Source organism: Chlamydomonas reinhardtii, chromosome 11 (genome assembly GCF_000002595.2).
Source record: "Chlamydomonas reinhardtii strain CC-503 cw92 mt+ chromosome 11, whole genome shotgun sequence".
In the NCBI taxonomy this organism is placed as follows: Eukaryota; Viridiplantae; Chlorophyta; class Chlorophyceae; order Chlamydomonadales; family Chlamydomonadaceae; genus Chlamydomonas; species Chlamydomonas reinhardtii.
In genome coordinates, this window is record NC_057014.1 from 2,191,702 (window position 1) to 2,205,932 (window position 14,231).

At 66.6% G+C, this 14,231-nt stretch overlaps 1 protein-coding gene across 1 annotated transcript; it reads left to right on the forward strand.

Annotated features, from left to right (window-relative positions):
- Positions 1 to 5,661: 5,661 nt before the first annotated feature.
- CHLRE_11g472226v5 (uncharacterized protein) lies at positions 5,662 to 13,807 on the forward strand. Its single transcript, XM_043067604.1, has 4 exons — positions 5,662 to 6,007; positions 6,149 to 7,642; positions 7,961 to 12,307; positions 12,830 to 13,807. The coding sequence occupies exons 1-4, from the start codon at positions 5,780 to 5,782 to the stop codon at positions 13,091 to 13,093; spliced, it is 6,333 nt and encodes a 2,110-aa protein (XP_042919609.1). The 5' UTR covers positions 5,662 to 5,779; the 3' UTR covers positions 13,094 to 13,807.
- The last annotated feature ends 424 nt before the right edge of the window (positions 13,808 to 14,231 follow it).

Below are 14,231 nucleotides of genomic sequence, written 5' to 3' on the forward strand. Positions count from 1 at the left end.
CCCCGCCACACGCTGCCAGGCGGTCCTATCCACCGCGTCCACTGAGAAACCGAATGCCTGGTGTGTGCGTGTGCGTGTGCGCGCGTGCGGGGCGGGAGGGCGGGGCGGGAGGGCGGGGTAGGCGGGGCGGGAGGGGGGCGGGAGTAGCGGGAGGGGGTTGGATGGTGATTTGGAAGCAGGCTAAGCGGCGAGGGACTGAGAGGTGGTGGGATGCAGGCAGGCAGGCAGGCAGGCAACAGCTCATGATGGAGGCAGGCAACAGCTCATCATGATGCATGCATGCATGGGATTGCGCTGTATGCCACGCCTCTGACTGCCTTGTAATGCGAAACCTATAGTTTTCTCCGCCGCCTCCACCTGCGTCGTCAGGGGATGGCGCCGAACCACTCCCCGCGCCGCCGTGTCATCCTTGTAGGCGGAGGGATGCTGCCTGTGCACCAGCCTGTGAGAGTGCGCGTGCGCATGTGCGTGTGTAAGGAGGGTGGGAGGGATGTCTGGGCGAGCCATCCAGGGCCCTGCATCGGGGTCGGAGACGCATCCGGCCGGCGCGGGCATCCAGCATAGCCCGGCCACATAACCTGCCTACCTGGGGGCGACCCGACCGGGGTATGCGACAGTGCCCGCCCGGCCATCCAACAGTTCCGGGCCGACCCGACCCAGCCATCCACGCATTGGTCGCCGGCTCATCCTGCATCCCTGGGCCAACCCCAGCACAGACATCCAGCAGACGCGAGCCAACCCGTGCACACATCACGCTTCCTGACTTGGAAAGCTGTTTGAACAGGACACCTATTACATGTGCACAATTCATGAAGGTAAACTAAAGCGAACGCTGGACATTTTCCGCAGAGACATCGTTTCGAGGTTTAGCGTTTAGCTGTAAACGGCCGCTATAGCGTGAACACAGCTCAGTATAGTATTGATACTAAGGCGTAATGCAGGTGTTGAATGCTGAGGGCATGACATGGAACCACAAAAAAACACGCGTTTTGAAGTCCCCTGGCATACCCCCACGCTCCTCCCTGGTCCGCGGCGCAGTCATAACAGCACGCCGCGTGTAACGTGCAGAGCCATTCAACAGTGCTGGGATGACCCCGACCCAGCCATCCAGCAGTCCCCGCCGGGCCATCCAGCATTCCCGGGTCGGCCCACCGGGCCATCCAAAAGTCCCCGCCGAGCCGTCCGGTTGTCCCGCCCAGGCATCCAGCAGTGCTGGACCGGCCCGCTAGGGAACTGCAATAGTGCTTGGAAACGGGTAGTCCCAACCACTCAAAAACAGCCTTTCCCCGAAATTCCCACCCTGTGTGTAATGGGGCTTAAGCACATGGTTTGGGTGTTCGCGCTCTGAAGTCTACTCGCTTTCAGGAAGTTACGCCGCACTGACGCATGCAATAGCGTGTCAAGTAACTGCCTGCCTGATGACAAGATAAGGTTCAAGCAAAGTTCCAATCTCTGCCCCCGCGCGCGCTCTGCGCATCTCGATGCTCCGAGCCGGATCTGCTGCTATTACGCGCAATTGCGGGATGCTGTTACCATGTGCTGCAACAGCAGCAGTCCTGGAGATGATTGCGCACCCAGACGTACGCACCATGCGTAGGCGACATCTAGCGGCGGAATGGCGGTTCGCCGGCCATTGGGCGCGGCTAGTAGCTTGCACCAGTGTTTCTCATAGCGCAGTGCCGCCTGAGCCGCGTAATAGCCCGTGTAAAGGCCGCCTGAGCCAGAGCGGATTCCGGGGGTAGCGCAAGGCGGAGTGTTGTAGCGGCAGGTAGGTCCAGGACGGGGAAACTTAGCCCATGAGCCCAGCTACCGAGCTGTAGTGGTTGGGAAAAGATATGGGCATGCGGCGTTGCCATGCTGTCACGCGGAGAACAAAGCAGAGTAATGGTGGGGGGGGGGGGGGGGGGGGTTGGGGGGGGGGGCGGGGAGCGAGGTCGGCGTCGCCGAGCTGGCACCTCCCGCCAAAGTTCGCAACTGTGCATTTCTGCATATATCAACGTTATGCATGGATACGTCTCCTCGTCATCTACGTGAAAGCTTTCGTGTTTGTGATCGGTCGAGTTGGCTTTCATGTGCATGTTCTAGTGCTTTCAGACAGCCTTATCTGTGCTATCTGTGAATTGCGATGTAGGTTATAGCTACGCGCATTTTCGCGCCTGACAATGAAGCGCAGTTATTGGCCTCGTTCATACGCTGCACTCGCTCTCGCGCCCTGGGACCAAGATCACGTATAGAGGAAGCTATGATCATTCGGCTATGTCAATGCGTTCGGCCGAAATCGCGCTGTACGCGACGACGCACAGGATGCGTCACACTTTCCAGAGGACCCGTAGATAGGCTTTGTACGCGGGTGGTCTTGCGCCACGATGCCGGAGTTGGGTGCCGGAGTCACATCAAGGTCGCAAGATCGAAACCCATCAGGAACGGTTCGGCTCCGTTACCTGTGTAGGCACTGAACATACTTGTGCCGAACTTCCCCGAAAGAGTGCCATCTCGGCCTTCCTAGGTCGCTGCTCTACGGGTGAGGACGCTGGTGCGGCGGGTTCTGATGGTTTCCCCGCGAGAGCTATCCTGCTTTCTAGAAGCCGGTCTGCGAGCCAGTTGGCGCTGATGCGCCGGGGCAGGAGGAGGCCCCTGATTAGGGAATGTGCGTCACCCAGCGCCGATCTGCGAGCCCGTGTTTCGAGGCGTTACCGTGGCCCAGTATGGCCGATGGTTGCAGACAACCCCCCTCCCCCAAATTCGCTAGCCCGCCCGTGGGCTTTGTACGCGGGTGGTCTTGCGCCACGATGCCGGAGTTGGGTGCCGGAGTCACATCAAGGTCGCAAGATCGAAACCCATCGGGAACGGTTCGGCTCCGTTACCTGTGTAGGCACTGAACATACTTGTGCCGAACTTCCCCAAACGAGCGCCATCTCGGCCTTCCTAGGTCGCTGCTCTACGGGTGCGGACGCTGGTGCGGCGGGTTCTGATGGTTTCCCCGCGAGAGCTATCCTGCTTACTAGAAGCCGGTCTGCAAGCCAGTTGGCGCTGATGCGCCGGGGCAGGAGGAGGCCCCTGAATAGGGAATGTGCGTCACCCAGCGCCGATCTGCGAGCCCGTGTTTCGAGGCGTTACCGTGGCCCAGTATGGCCGATGGTTGCAGACAACCCCCCTCCCCCACATACCTAACCCGCCCGTGGGCTTTGTACGCGGGTGGTCTTGCGCCACGATGCCGGAGTTGGGTGCCGGAGTCACATCAAGGTCGCAAGATCGAAACCCATCAGGAACGGTTCGGCTCCGTTACCTGTGTAGGCACTGAACATACTTGTGCCGAACTTCCCCGAAAGAGTGCCATCTCGGCCTTCCTAGGTCGCTGCTCTACGGGTGAGGACGCTGGTGCGGCGGGTTCTGATGGTTTCCCCGCGAGAGCTATCCTGCTTTCTAGAAGCCGGTCTGCGAGCCAGTTGGCGCTGATGCGTCGGGGCAGGAGGAGGCCCCTGATTAGGGAATGCGCGTCACCCAGCGCCGATCTGCGAGCCCGTGTTTCGAGGCGTTACCGTGGCCCAGTATGGCCGATGGTTGCAGACAACCCCCCTCCCCCAAATTCGCTAACCTGGGTGAACCGGGGCACGCTGCAGCGGGAGCCAGGACCGGCGTCTTCCGGGCGGCGGCGGCTGGAGCTGTGGGCGCATCTACACAGTGGAGAGACCTGCTTGGCGAATGCAGTCTGGCGAAGGCAGTCCAGCGAAGGCTGGCTGGCGCAGGCCGACTAAGCGAAGGCTGGCTGGCGCTGTCTGCTGTGCTAGGGTGTTGCGAGGCTGTGTGGACTTGGTTGGGCGGTGGGCGTGCCTGCACCGCCTGTGCTAGGTTGCGGGCGCTGTGGCTTGTGTTGTCTGGTGGGTCGGACCGGCTGATCCTCGTGGTTCAGCGAACTTGCACGGCCCTGGGCCGTCTACAGGATGCAGCTTCGGGCTGCACCCAACAGTGTGAGGGCCCTGCCCTGTTGGTGCTGGTGTTTTGGGGTAGGAGTTGCACTTTGCAAAGTGGCAGTCAGTCTGACGCCGACCCGCGGCTTAGGTGAGCAGCGCTAGCGTTTGCGGTGAGCCTTGCTCGGGGTTCCTCCCCTCCTTTAGTGAGGCGAGGAGCATGGGGGTCATTCGAGGTTCCCTCCTCGAGTGTGCGTACGTGTCTCGTGCGTTTATGGAGCCCTGGCTTGCCCGTGGCTGTCATCCCACATGTAACCTCTATTCGCTAACCCAGCGCTAGCGTTTGCGGTGAGCCGGGCCTGGGGTTCCTCCCCTCTCCGGAGGCGAGGAGCATGGGGGTCATTCGGGGGTCTCTCCTCGGGTGAGCGTGCGTGTCTCGTACGTTTTTGGGGCCCTGGCTAGTCCACGGCTGTCGTCCCACATGTAACCTCTATCAGCTAACCACCCTGGCTAGTCCACGGCTGTCGTCCCACATGTAACCTCTATCAGCTAGCTCGTTCTACTCCGCTTGGTTGCGTTAGGGCGCCTCGGCGCCCTGACCCTCCTTGTCGGTAGTAGTTCCTGGCCGGCCTTTGTGGCCGCGCCCATCCCCTGTGGCGCCTCCATGGCGTCCCTGGCGTTGCTTAGGTCAGCTGTAGTGCGTCAGTGCTGCTCTGGCTGCGGCGCGCCACTCAGTCGGCGACATCATCGTCGCCGTCCTGCCGAGCGGCCCCCGCTCTGGCACTCTTTGCCGAACATCATGACTTCACACCGTGGAGCCTTCGCGACCTAGCGTGGGTGGCGCGCCTGCTCGCCGGTCGACCTCGTCCTCATGGCTTCGCGATGCTTCTGGCGGGGCGCTCGCTGCTGCCGGGCTCGCAGTGGCGTGTCGCTGAGCGGCTCTTTCGGTAACGGAGGGCCGATTGGAGCTGCTGGCGACTCTTGCTGTGGGCTGCTGCCGCGGCCTGACGTGGCGCCGGGCTCGCCGCGCGTGAACAGGGGCACGCTGCGGCGGGAGCCAGGACCGGCGTCTTCCGGGCGGCGGCGGCTGGAGCTGTGGGCGCATCTACACAGTGGAGAGACCTGCTTGGCGAATGCAGTCTGGCGAAGGCAGTCCAGCGAAGGCTGGCTGGCGCAGGCCGACTAAGCGAAGGCTGGCTGGCGCTGTCTGCTGTGCTAGGGTGTTGCGAGGCTGTGTGGACTTGGTTGGGCGGTGGGCGTGCCTGCACCGCCTACGCTAGGTTGCGGGCGCTGTGGCTTGTGCTGTCTGGTGGGTCGGACCGGCTGATCCTCGTGGTTCAGCGAACTTGCACGGCCCTAGGCCGTCTACAGGATGCAGCTTCGGGCTGCACCCAACAGTGTGAGGGCCCTGCCCTGTTGGTGCTGGTGTTTTGGGGTAGGAGTTGCACTTTGCAAAGTGGCAGTCAGTCTGACGCCGACCCGCGGCTTAGGTGAGCAGCGCTAGCGTTTGCGGTGAGCCTTGCTCGGGGTTCCTCCCCTCCTTTAGTGAGGCGAGGAGCATGGGGGTCATTCGAGGTTCCCTCCTCGAGTGTGCGTACGTGTCTCGTGCGTTTATGGAGCCCTGGCTTGCCCGTGGCTGTCATCCCACATGTAACCTCTATTCGCTAACCATAACGGGAATGGCTCCCGGTAGCCAGCCGGCCGCGGCTGGCCCGTCTAACTCACGGACATTTAGGACTAGTCTCGCACCTATGACCGCCGGCCATCGCGCCAATGTTGGGGTTCTGACCCTGAATGCGATGGTCAAAGGTGTGCTTGCGACCCATTTCCAGAGCTACCCCAAAACGGCATTTCGCTTCTTCTCGGGCGTTATGCAAAGGCTGGCGCCTCTGCGCGCGAAGGCACAACTGGCGGAGCTCACTCCGGGCATCAGGGCGAAGCCGGCATCGAAGGTTCGCGATGCCACGACTCGGCTCGAGTACGCGGTCCTGATCCCTAAATCGGCGATTCCTGATCTAGTCACGCTGCTGGACGAGGACAGCAGCTTCACGGTCCCGGCGGGTGCCTCCTACGGCCGGGACATCGGGCACCCGCACCCGGTGCGGTGGCGCGCGTGGGTGGACGGCCAACCGGCCGTGCCCGCGCCTACGCGCCTCCTAGTGTCCGTCAGCTCTCCGTGGCTTACTGAAGACGCTGTCCGCACCCTTCTGTGCGAGCTGTGGGGAACCGCCCCCCTGCAGGTGCAGCGCGCCGGCAGCTTGCGCCTGACAGCCGTCGGACTGTGCAAGGCTGGACTGTTCGCAGTGACGCTGCCGCACGGTGCCGCCTTCGAGCTGGGCCGGTACCAGGCTAACCTGGAAGCTGGTGGAGAAACGTACACCCTTGATGTGCGCCGCATGTCCCGTCGGCAGGGTGGCCAGCAGCCGGGCGGCCCATGCGCCGCTGCCGGTGGTGCCGCGGCCCCTGGCGGCGCGGCGCCGGGCGCCACCGGCGCCGCCGCTGCCGGCGGCGCGGCGTGGGGCCGCGGGGATGCCACCGGCGCCGCTGCTACCAGCGGCGAGGCACAGGGCCGCGGTGGCATGACTGGCGGCTCTGCTGCCGCTGGCGCGGCGCAGGGTCACAGGGGCGCCGCCGGTGCTGCTGCTGCCGGTGAATCGGCGCAGGGCCGCGGGGGCACTGTCGGCGGCGCTGCAGCTGGCGGCTCGGCGGGGGACCGCGGGGGCACTCCTCTCGGCCGTGCCGCCGCCGGCGGCGCGGCGCAGGGCCGCAGGGGCGCCGCCGGTGCTCCTGCTGCCGGCCGCGCGACGCCAGCCCCCGTGGACGCTGCTGGCACCTCCGCTGCCGGTGGCACGGCGCGGGGCCGCATGGGTGCTGCGGGTGCCCACGCTGCCCGCGGCGCGCAGCAGGGCCGCAAGAGTGCTGCTGGCGCGTCCACTGTCGATGGAGCGGCGCAGGGCCGCGCAGGCGCCGCCGGCGCCCCCGCCGCCGGCAGCGCGCGGCAGGGCCGCAAGGGCCCTCTGCGCCCCACCATCGGCGTCCGGCTGCGACGCAGTGCGGGTGCTGCCGGTGCCTCCGGCACTGGCGGAGCGACGCGGCGCCGTGGCCAGCAACGACGCCCGGCCGCCGCGGCCCCGGCTGCGGCTACGGCCGCGCGTGCGGATGGCCCCAGCGCCGTCCAGGGCAGCGGTGCTGCGCCGTCCGGCACCCCTCGTGGCGGCGGCGGCCGCGGCGCTAGCTCCCGCCGCCAGCACAGCGGCAGTCGCAGCCACAGCCGCACTCGCCGCGACCGCAGCAACAGCCGGGGCCGCAGCATCACCAGCCGCGGCGCCAGCCGCAGCCGCGGCCGCAGCCGCAGCCGCAGCCCGGGCCGCAGCCACACGCACACCCGCAGCCACGCCCGCAGCCGCCGCAGCAGCAGCGCCTCGCGTGGCACGAATGGCGGGGCTTCTGGCAAGTTGGGCGGCAGCCACAGGGGCGCCTCTGCGGATAACTCTGGGGAGCGCGTGGACCACCGCACCCGCAGCGGTCGCGTCTTCCGCCGACGGGCCGGTCGCGTCCCAGCCGGTGACGGCAGCACCCTGACCGGGGATGGGCGCACCAGCAGCAATGCGCCGCGCCCGGGCGACGGTGCCGGCGACGGCGGGTGGAGCGTGGTGCCCAGCCGTCGCCGCCAGCGCAGTGCCTCGCCAGGGGCGGAGCCGGCCAAGCGTCAGGCTCTGCCAGAGCAAGCCCAGGTGCCTGAGGGACCGCCGCCGCGCCGCCGGGCGCCGCCGCCCACCCTGCTCCACAACCGGTACAGCGTCCTGGCGCCTGGTGGCGCTGGTGACGCCGACTCGGCCGATTCCTAAATGCCACGCCACAGCAGGCGTGGCGCCCAGGCCCTGCTCGCGCCCTTGCGTGTTGGTTCGCACAACGTGCGGGGGCTGCTGGGTGGCGGGAGTGACACGCCTGTCCGCCTGGCGGCCCTATTGCGGTGTTGGGCGCAGCAGCGCTTGGACATCGTGTGTCTACAGGAGACACACACAACGGTCGACGTGATATCGGAGGCGCAGGTTAAACTGCGTCTCGCCTCACAGCAGCTCCGACTGGGTGGCTGGTATGCATGGTGGGGCCCTGCCGACTCGTCACGTACCGGTGGCGTCGCCATCCTCATCCGTGCCTCCCTCATCTCCCGTGGCGTGGTGACCCCGGCAACGCCTCCCGCCCTCGACCCGGCCGCCGCCAGCCGCCTTCTCCTCCTCCCTCTCGCTTGGGGCGGCCACTCCCTAGTGCTTGCCTCTGTCTACCTTCCCTCGGGCGACCCAGCGGCCCAGCGCCGCTTCATTGCCGACCACCTTGCGCCGGCTGCCACGCTGCCTGGCCTCAAGGTGTGGGCTGGTGACTACAACTTCGTATGCAACGCCGCCATTGACACCCTCCATCGCGGCGGCCGCCTCCTGGACCCCGGCACGACCTCCCTCTTCGCCTCCACCTGCGCCTCCCCTGTGGACTCCTTCCGCCACCTGCACCCTACCCGCCGGTCCTTCACCTTCATCAACCATATGGGTGCCTCTCGCATTGACCGCATCATGCTCTCTCCGGAGCTGCTGTCGTCGCTGCGTGCGTGCGCCCATGTGCCTGGCCGACCGTCCGATCATCGCCTGGTTGTGGCCACCCTTGCCCCAGTCGACGGTGCCGTCTCTCCTGGCCCTGGCTTGCGGCGGCTCAGTGATGCCTACCTCGCGTTCCCCGACCTGCGCCGCTCGCTGCTCGACTGGAACCGCGGCGCCTGTGCCGCCGCCCCCGAGGCGCCGGCGCCGTTGCTGCGGTGGTTTGTGGCCTACAAGCGCGACCTGGTGCGCACGGTTGGCCGCCTTAACCGCATCGCCCGTGGCCGCATCCTTGAGGAGACAGCGGAGGAGGCGGCGGCCCGTGCTGCTGAGGCGGCCGCCCTAGCGGTGGTAGAGGCTGGAGGCCCCGATGCTGCTCAGGCTGCTGCTGCGGCCGTCGCCGCGCGCTCCGCGGCTGCCGCAGCGGCGCAGCGCGCGGTCGCTCGGCACGCTCGTGCCGCCCGCCTCCAGTGGCTGCGCACCCGCGAGACGGCTTCGCCTGCGATCACGCGGCTTGTGCGGCCCCCTGGCGGCGCCGCGCGCATTGCGGCAATCCGGCGCCCGGACGGCAGTGTGTGTGACTCCCTTCCCGAAATCCCCACACATATTGTCGACTACTGGCGGCGCATCAGTGCTGCGGTGGCTACGGACCCGGACGCCTGTGACCGCGTACTTGCGGCCCTTGCAGCATTTGGGCGGCGCTGCACTGACGAGGACGCTGTGCGGCTTGGCGCCGACACAGTGAGTTCAGCTGAGGTGGAGGCTGCCCTGGCGGCGGCGCCGGCTGGCAGCACCCCGGGCCGTGACGGCATCCCGGCTGAGTTGTACCGGGAACTGGGGGGCCCCACGGCACGCGTGCTTGCGCGTGTGTTCACGGCCTCCCTCGCTGCTGGTGCTCCCCCACGCGGCTTCCTCGATGGCGTCATTACATGCTTCAGCAAGCCCGGGGACCCCCTGCAGCCTTCGTCGTATCGGCCCATTACGCTGCTCGGCACGGACTACCGCACACTGGCCCGCGTCCTCGCCAGGCGGCTCATCCCCGTCTTCAGCAACGTCATCCACCCCGCCCAGACAGCCTTCCTGCCCGGGCGCCGCATCGCCGATAACGTCCTACTGCTGCAGCTTCTGCCGGAGCTCATGCGGGTGGCCGAAAGCGGTGGCCCTGGCGGCGGTGGCGGGGGCGGGGGCGGGGGCGCTGCGGGCAGCACCGCTGACGCTGACCGCGGCGTTGTGGCCTTCCTGGACTTCTACAAAGCCTACGACACCCTGGACCGCAACTTCCTGTACCGGTGCTTGGCAGTCATGGGCGTTGGCAGTGGCTTCCTGGCCTGGGTCAAGCTGCTGCTTACGGGCACGCGCTCTGCCGCCCTGGCTAACGGCTACCTGTCGGCCTTCGTCCTCATCATTGCGGGCGTACGGCAGGGGTGCCCGCTGGCGCCTCCTCTGTACTTGGCGCCGGCCCAGGCCCTCTTCGCCTACCTCGACCGCGCGGGCTTTGGTGTCTCCTGGGCGGATATCCGCCTCGTAGCTACTGCCTTTGCGGACGACGCTGCGCCGTTCTTGCGTCGGATGGCCAACGTGCCTGGTTTCCTGGCAGCTATGGAGACCTTCCGCGCCGCCTCTGGGCAGCGCCTTAACCTCGACAAAGTGGAGCTTCTGCCCATCGGTGCACGGCGCCGCGCCACTCCTGCTCCCACCCGCGCTGTCGCTGCTGGCTTGGCGGCTGGCGGCGCAGCGGCTGGCAACATGGCAGCTCACGGCGTGGCGGCGACCAGTGTGGCAGCTGCCGGCGGCATGGCTGCCGGCGGCGCGGCGGCTGGTGGCGCGGTGGCTGGCGGCGGCCCCGGCACCAGCCACTCTGGTGGGGGCATCTTGGCGGCCGGTGGTGCGGTGCCTTCTCGGGCGGGCGCGGTTTGGGCAGCTGCCGGTGTTGTGGTCACTGGTGGCGTGACGGCCGGCGGCTCTGCCGCGGGTGCTGGCGGTGCCGTAGCCGCGCCTGCCCCGCCCAACACAGTTGCTATGGCGCATGGCTTGCGCGTAGTCTCGCACTCGCGCACGCTGGGTGTGGTCTTCTACGACCTCCCACTTGGCACGGCTGCAGCCCAGGGGGCTCCTTCCCTCTCCCCTGCCATTGGCACCCTGGGGACGCTCTGCGGCCTCCCCCTAACTGCCTTTGGCCGTGGCTTCTGTGCCTCCTCCTACGCCGTCAGCCGTGTGCTCTACCATATGGAGTTTGCGGGTCTGCCGCCGCAGACGGTTTTGGCAGACTTCCTCAAAACGCTTGTGCGGTTTGTGGACCGCCGCATCATCGTTGCCACGCCGCAAGGTGCTGGCCGGGCCCGACCTCCCGGCCTCCCCTCCGACTGCGTCGCCCTGCCGCCACGCGATGGCGGCTTTGGACTGCTGCCGGTGGTGGAACACGTGCGCGCCCGACACGCTGTGTTGGCTGTGCGCTGGCTGCAGCACATGCACGGCTCTGCGGCTGGCACCTACGTACCGCCGTGGACAGCCGCCGCCACCGCCCTGGTGCAGCAGCTACACACGGCCGCCCACCCCCTCTGCGTCCTGACGATGCAGCGGGCGGCCGGCGGTGTCGGACCCGCTGCCGATGGCTGTGCAATCTTCGGCCAGCCGGTGGCGGCAACCTGCCCGGCCCTCGTGCGCCTCCTGGGTGCCCTCAGCTACCTGCCTCCGGTCACAATCCTACGCCCGGCTGTGCTGGTGCCAGGGCCCTGGTGCTTTGCACTTCCGCTCTGGGGCAATCCAGTCTTGCCGTGTGCGGCGGGGCTTCAGGCGGGTGGCTTGGAACGTGACTTCCCAGCTCTCATGGCGCTGCCGGGTCTGCTCACGCTCGGCACGGCAGTGCGGTGCTGGGAGGCGCTGGCCGCGGTGCGCCAGCTGGTGGCTTCCAAGCCGGCTGGTGCGCTCGGGCCGCGCCTCGCACGTCGCTGCACTATACAGTACAAGCGGTCCGTCCTGCGCCCCATCCTGCGCATTACGGATATGGCGCGCGTGCCGCCGGAGCTGCAGTCCGGCCCGGATGCTGCTGCCCAGTTCTCCGCGCTGCTGGCCCGTGTACCGGCGGCGTGGAGGGTGGCGGCGTCGGCCACACTGCATGCGCCTGGCGGCGCGGCCTCCGCGCCTCCTGCCCCCCAGGTATGGCTGCTGCTTGCGCAGAGCCTGGGGTGGCGGCATGGCGCGGCTGACGTGCCCTTGCTGACCCTTACGGTGAAGCAGGCAACCCAGCTTCAACTTGCGCCTGCGTACGACGCGCTCCGCGTGCGTCACTTGGCCTTCATCCAGGAGGCCTACAGCGGCGCCGCGCCGCCAGCGGAAGCGATTCATGCGCTGCGGGCGGCCCTGGCGCGGCTGTGGGCGTTGGTGTGGGAGCCGCGACACAAGGAACCGCTCTGGCGTCTGGCAGTCAATGGGTTCACGGGCTTTGGGATGCTTGCGGCGTGGGCCGCAGATGGACGCGTGGAGAAATGCCCGTGTGGGACTCAGATGACTGCTGGCGCTAGGGTTCATCACTTCTGGGACTGTGTGGTGGCGGAGGCTCTGCGTGATGTGATGCGGGAGCATGCGAATGTGGACATCACACGGAACCAGTTGTGGTTAGTACAGGCGCCACCAGGGCTATCGCAGGCGGTGTGGGACATCGTGTGCTTGGCTGCTGTGGCGGCCCTGGAATACGGCCGACAGCGCCTTTACGCTTGCCGTGATGCTGCAGACCGGACTGCGGAGGTTGCTGTTGTGCGCAGGATCGGTGTGGAGGTGATTGCGGACTTCTGGTCACGGCTAGCTGCGTTTGTGAGTCTGCGTCGGCCTCCGCGCCGCTGGGACCTTGTCCCGAACCAGCACCCATTCCTAGCGTCAGATGATGTTGGAGGGGTTATCTTGGTAGGGCCAACAGCGGACTCGCCACCGGCCTCACCCTAGCTTGTCAGCTTAGGGACTCGCAAGAGGTAGTCTTATGACGCCGACCCACGGCTTAGGTGAGCAGCGCTAGCGTTTGCGGTGAGCCGGGCCTGGGGTTCCTCCCCTCTCCGGAGGCGAGGAGCATGGGGGTCATTCGGGGATCTCTCCTCGGGTGAGCGTGCGTGTCTAGTACGTTTTTGGGGCCCTGGCTAGTCCACGGCTGTCGTCCCACATGTAACCTCTATCAGCTAACCCCCCTTCCCCAAATTCGCTAAGTTAGCTCGTTCTACTCCGCTTGGTTGCGTTAGGGCGCCTCGGCGCCCTGACCCTCCTTGTCGGTAGTAGTTCCTGGCCGGCCTTTGTGGCCGCGCCCATCCCCTGTGGCGCCTCCATGGCGTCCCTGGCGTTGCTTAGGTCAGCTGTAGTGCGTCAGTGCTGCTCTGGCTGCGGCGCGCCACTCAGTCGGCGACATCATCGTCGCCGTCCTGCCGAGCGGCCCCCGCTCTGGCACTCTTTGCCGAACATCATGACTTCACACCGTGGAGCCTCCGCGACCTAGCGTGGGTGGCGCGCCTGCTCGCCGGTCGACCTCGTCCTCATGGCTTCGCGATGCTTCTGGCGGGGCGCTCGCTGCTGCCGGGCTCGCAGTGGCGTGTCGCTGAGCGGCTCTTTCGGTAACGGAGGGCCGATTGGAGCTGCTGGCGACTCTTGCTGTGGGCTGCTGCCGCGGCCTGACGTGGCGCCGGGCTCGCCGCGCGTGAACAGGGGCACGCTGCGGCGGGAGCCAGGACCGGCGTCTTCCGGGCGGCGGCGGCTGGAGCTGTGGGCGCATCTACACAGTGGAGAGACCTGCTTGGCGAATGCAGTCTGGCGAAGGCAGTCCAGCGAAGGCTGGCTGGCGCAGGCCGACTAAGCGAAGGCTGGCTGGCGCTGTCTGCTGTGCTAGGGTGTTGCGAGGCTGTGTGGACTTGGTTGGGCGGTGGGCGTGCCTGCACCGCCTGCGCTAGGTTGCGGGCGCTGTGGCTTGTGCTGTCTGGTGGGTCGGACGGCTGATCCTCGTGGTTCAGCGAACTTGCACGGCCCTAGGCCGTCTACAGGATGCAGCTTCGGGCTGCACCCAACAGTGTGAGGGCCCTGCCCTGTTGGTGCTGGTGTTTTGGGGTAGGAGTTGCACTTTGCAAAGTGGCAGTCAGTCTGACGCCGACCCGCGGCTTAGGTGAGCAGCGCTAGCGTTTGCGGTGAGCCTTGCTCGGGGTTCCTCCCCTCCTTTAGTGAGGCGAGGAGCATGGGGGTCATTCGAGGTTCCCTCCTCGAGTGTGCGTACGTGTCTCGTGCGTTTATGGAGCCCTGGCTTGCCCGTGGCTGTCATCCCACATGTAACCTCTATTCGCTAATCCCGGGCCCGTGGCTGTCATCCCACATGTAACCTCTATTCGCTAATCCCCGCCTTCATAGTGAGAGCTTTTAACGTTACTTCTAACGTTCTCACTCAAGCCCTTTTGTTGCTGCTATGGAGCGTGGGCGTGGAGCTGCTGGCATTCGTGGTCGCGGTCGCGGTCGCGGTCGTGGAGCTGTGGAGCAGGAGCAGGAGCAGGAGGCTGCTATCGGAGCTGGCGCTGCTGTGGTCGCCGAGGCCGTCCAGGGTGAGCAGGGGCCCGCGATCGGCAATGCTCAGCCTCAGGGGGCCGCGCAGGGCGCTCAGGCTGCACTGAACTTGGCGATCAGGCGCGGTGCTGCGCCTGTTATTGCCAAGCTGGTTGAGATCAGCGGGGTGGGAGAGCAGACCCGGGACGCAGTGCTCGCCGGAAATGTCGAG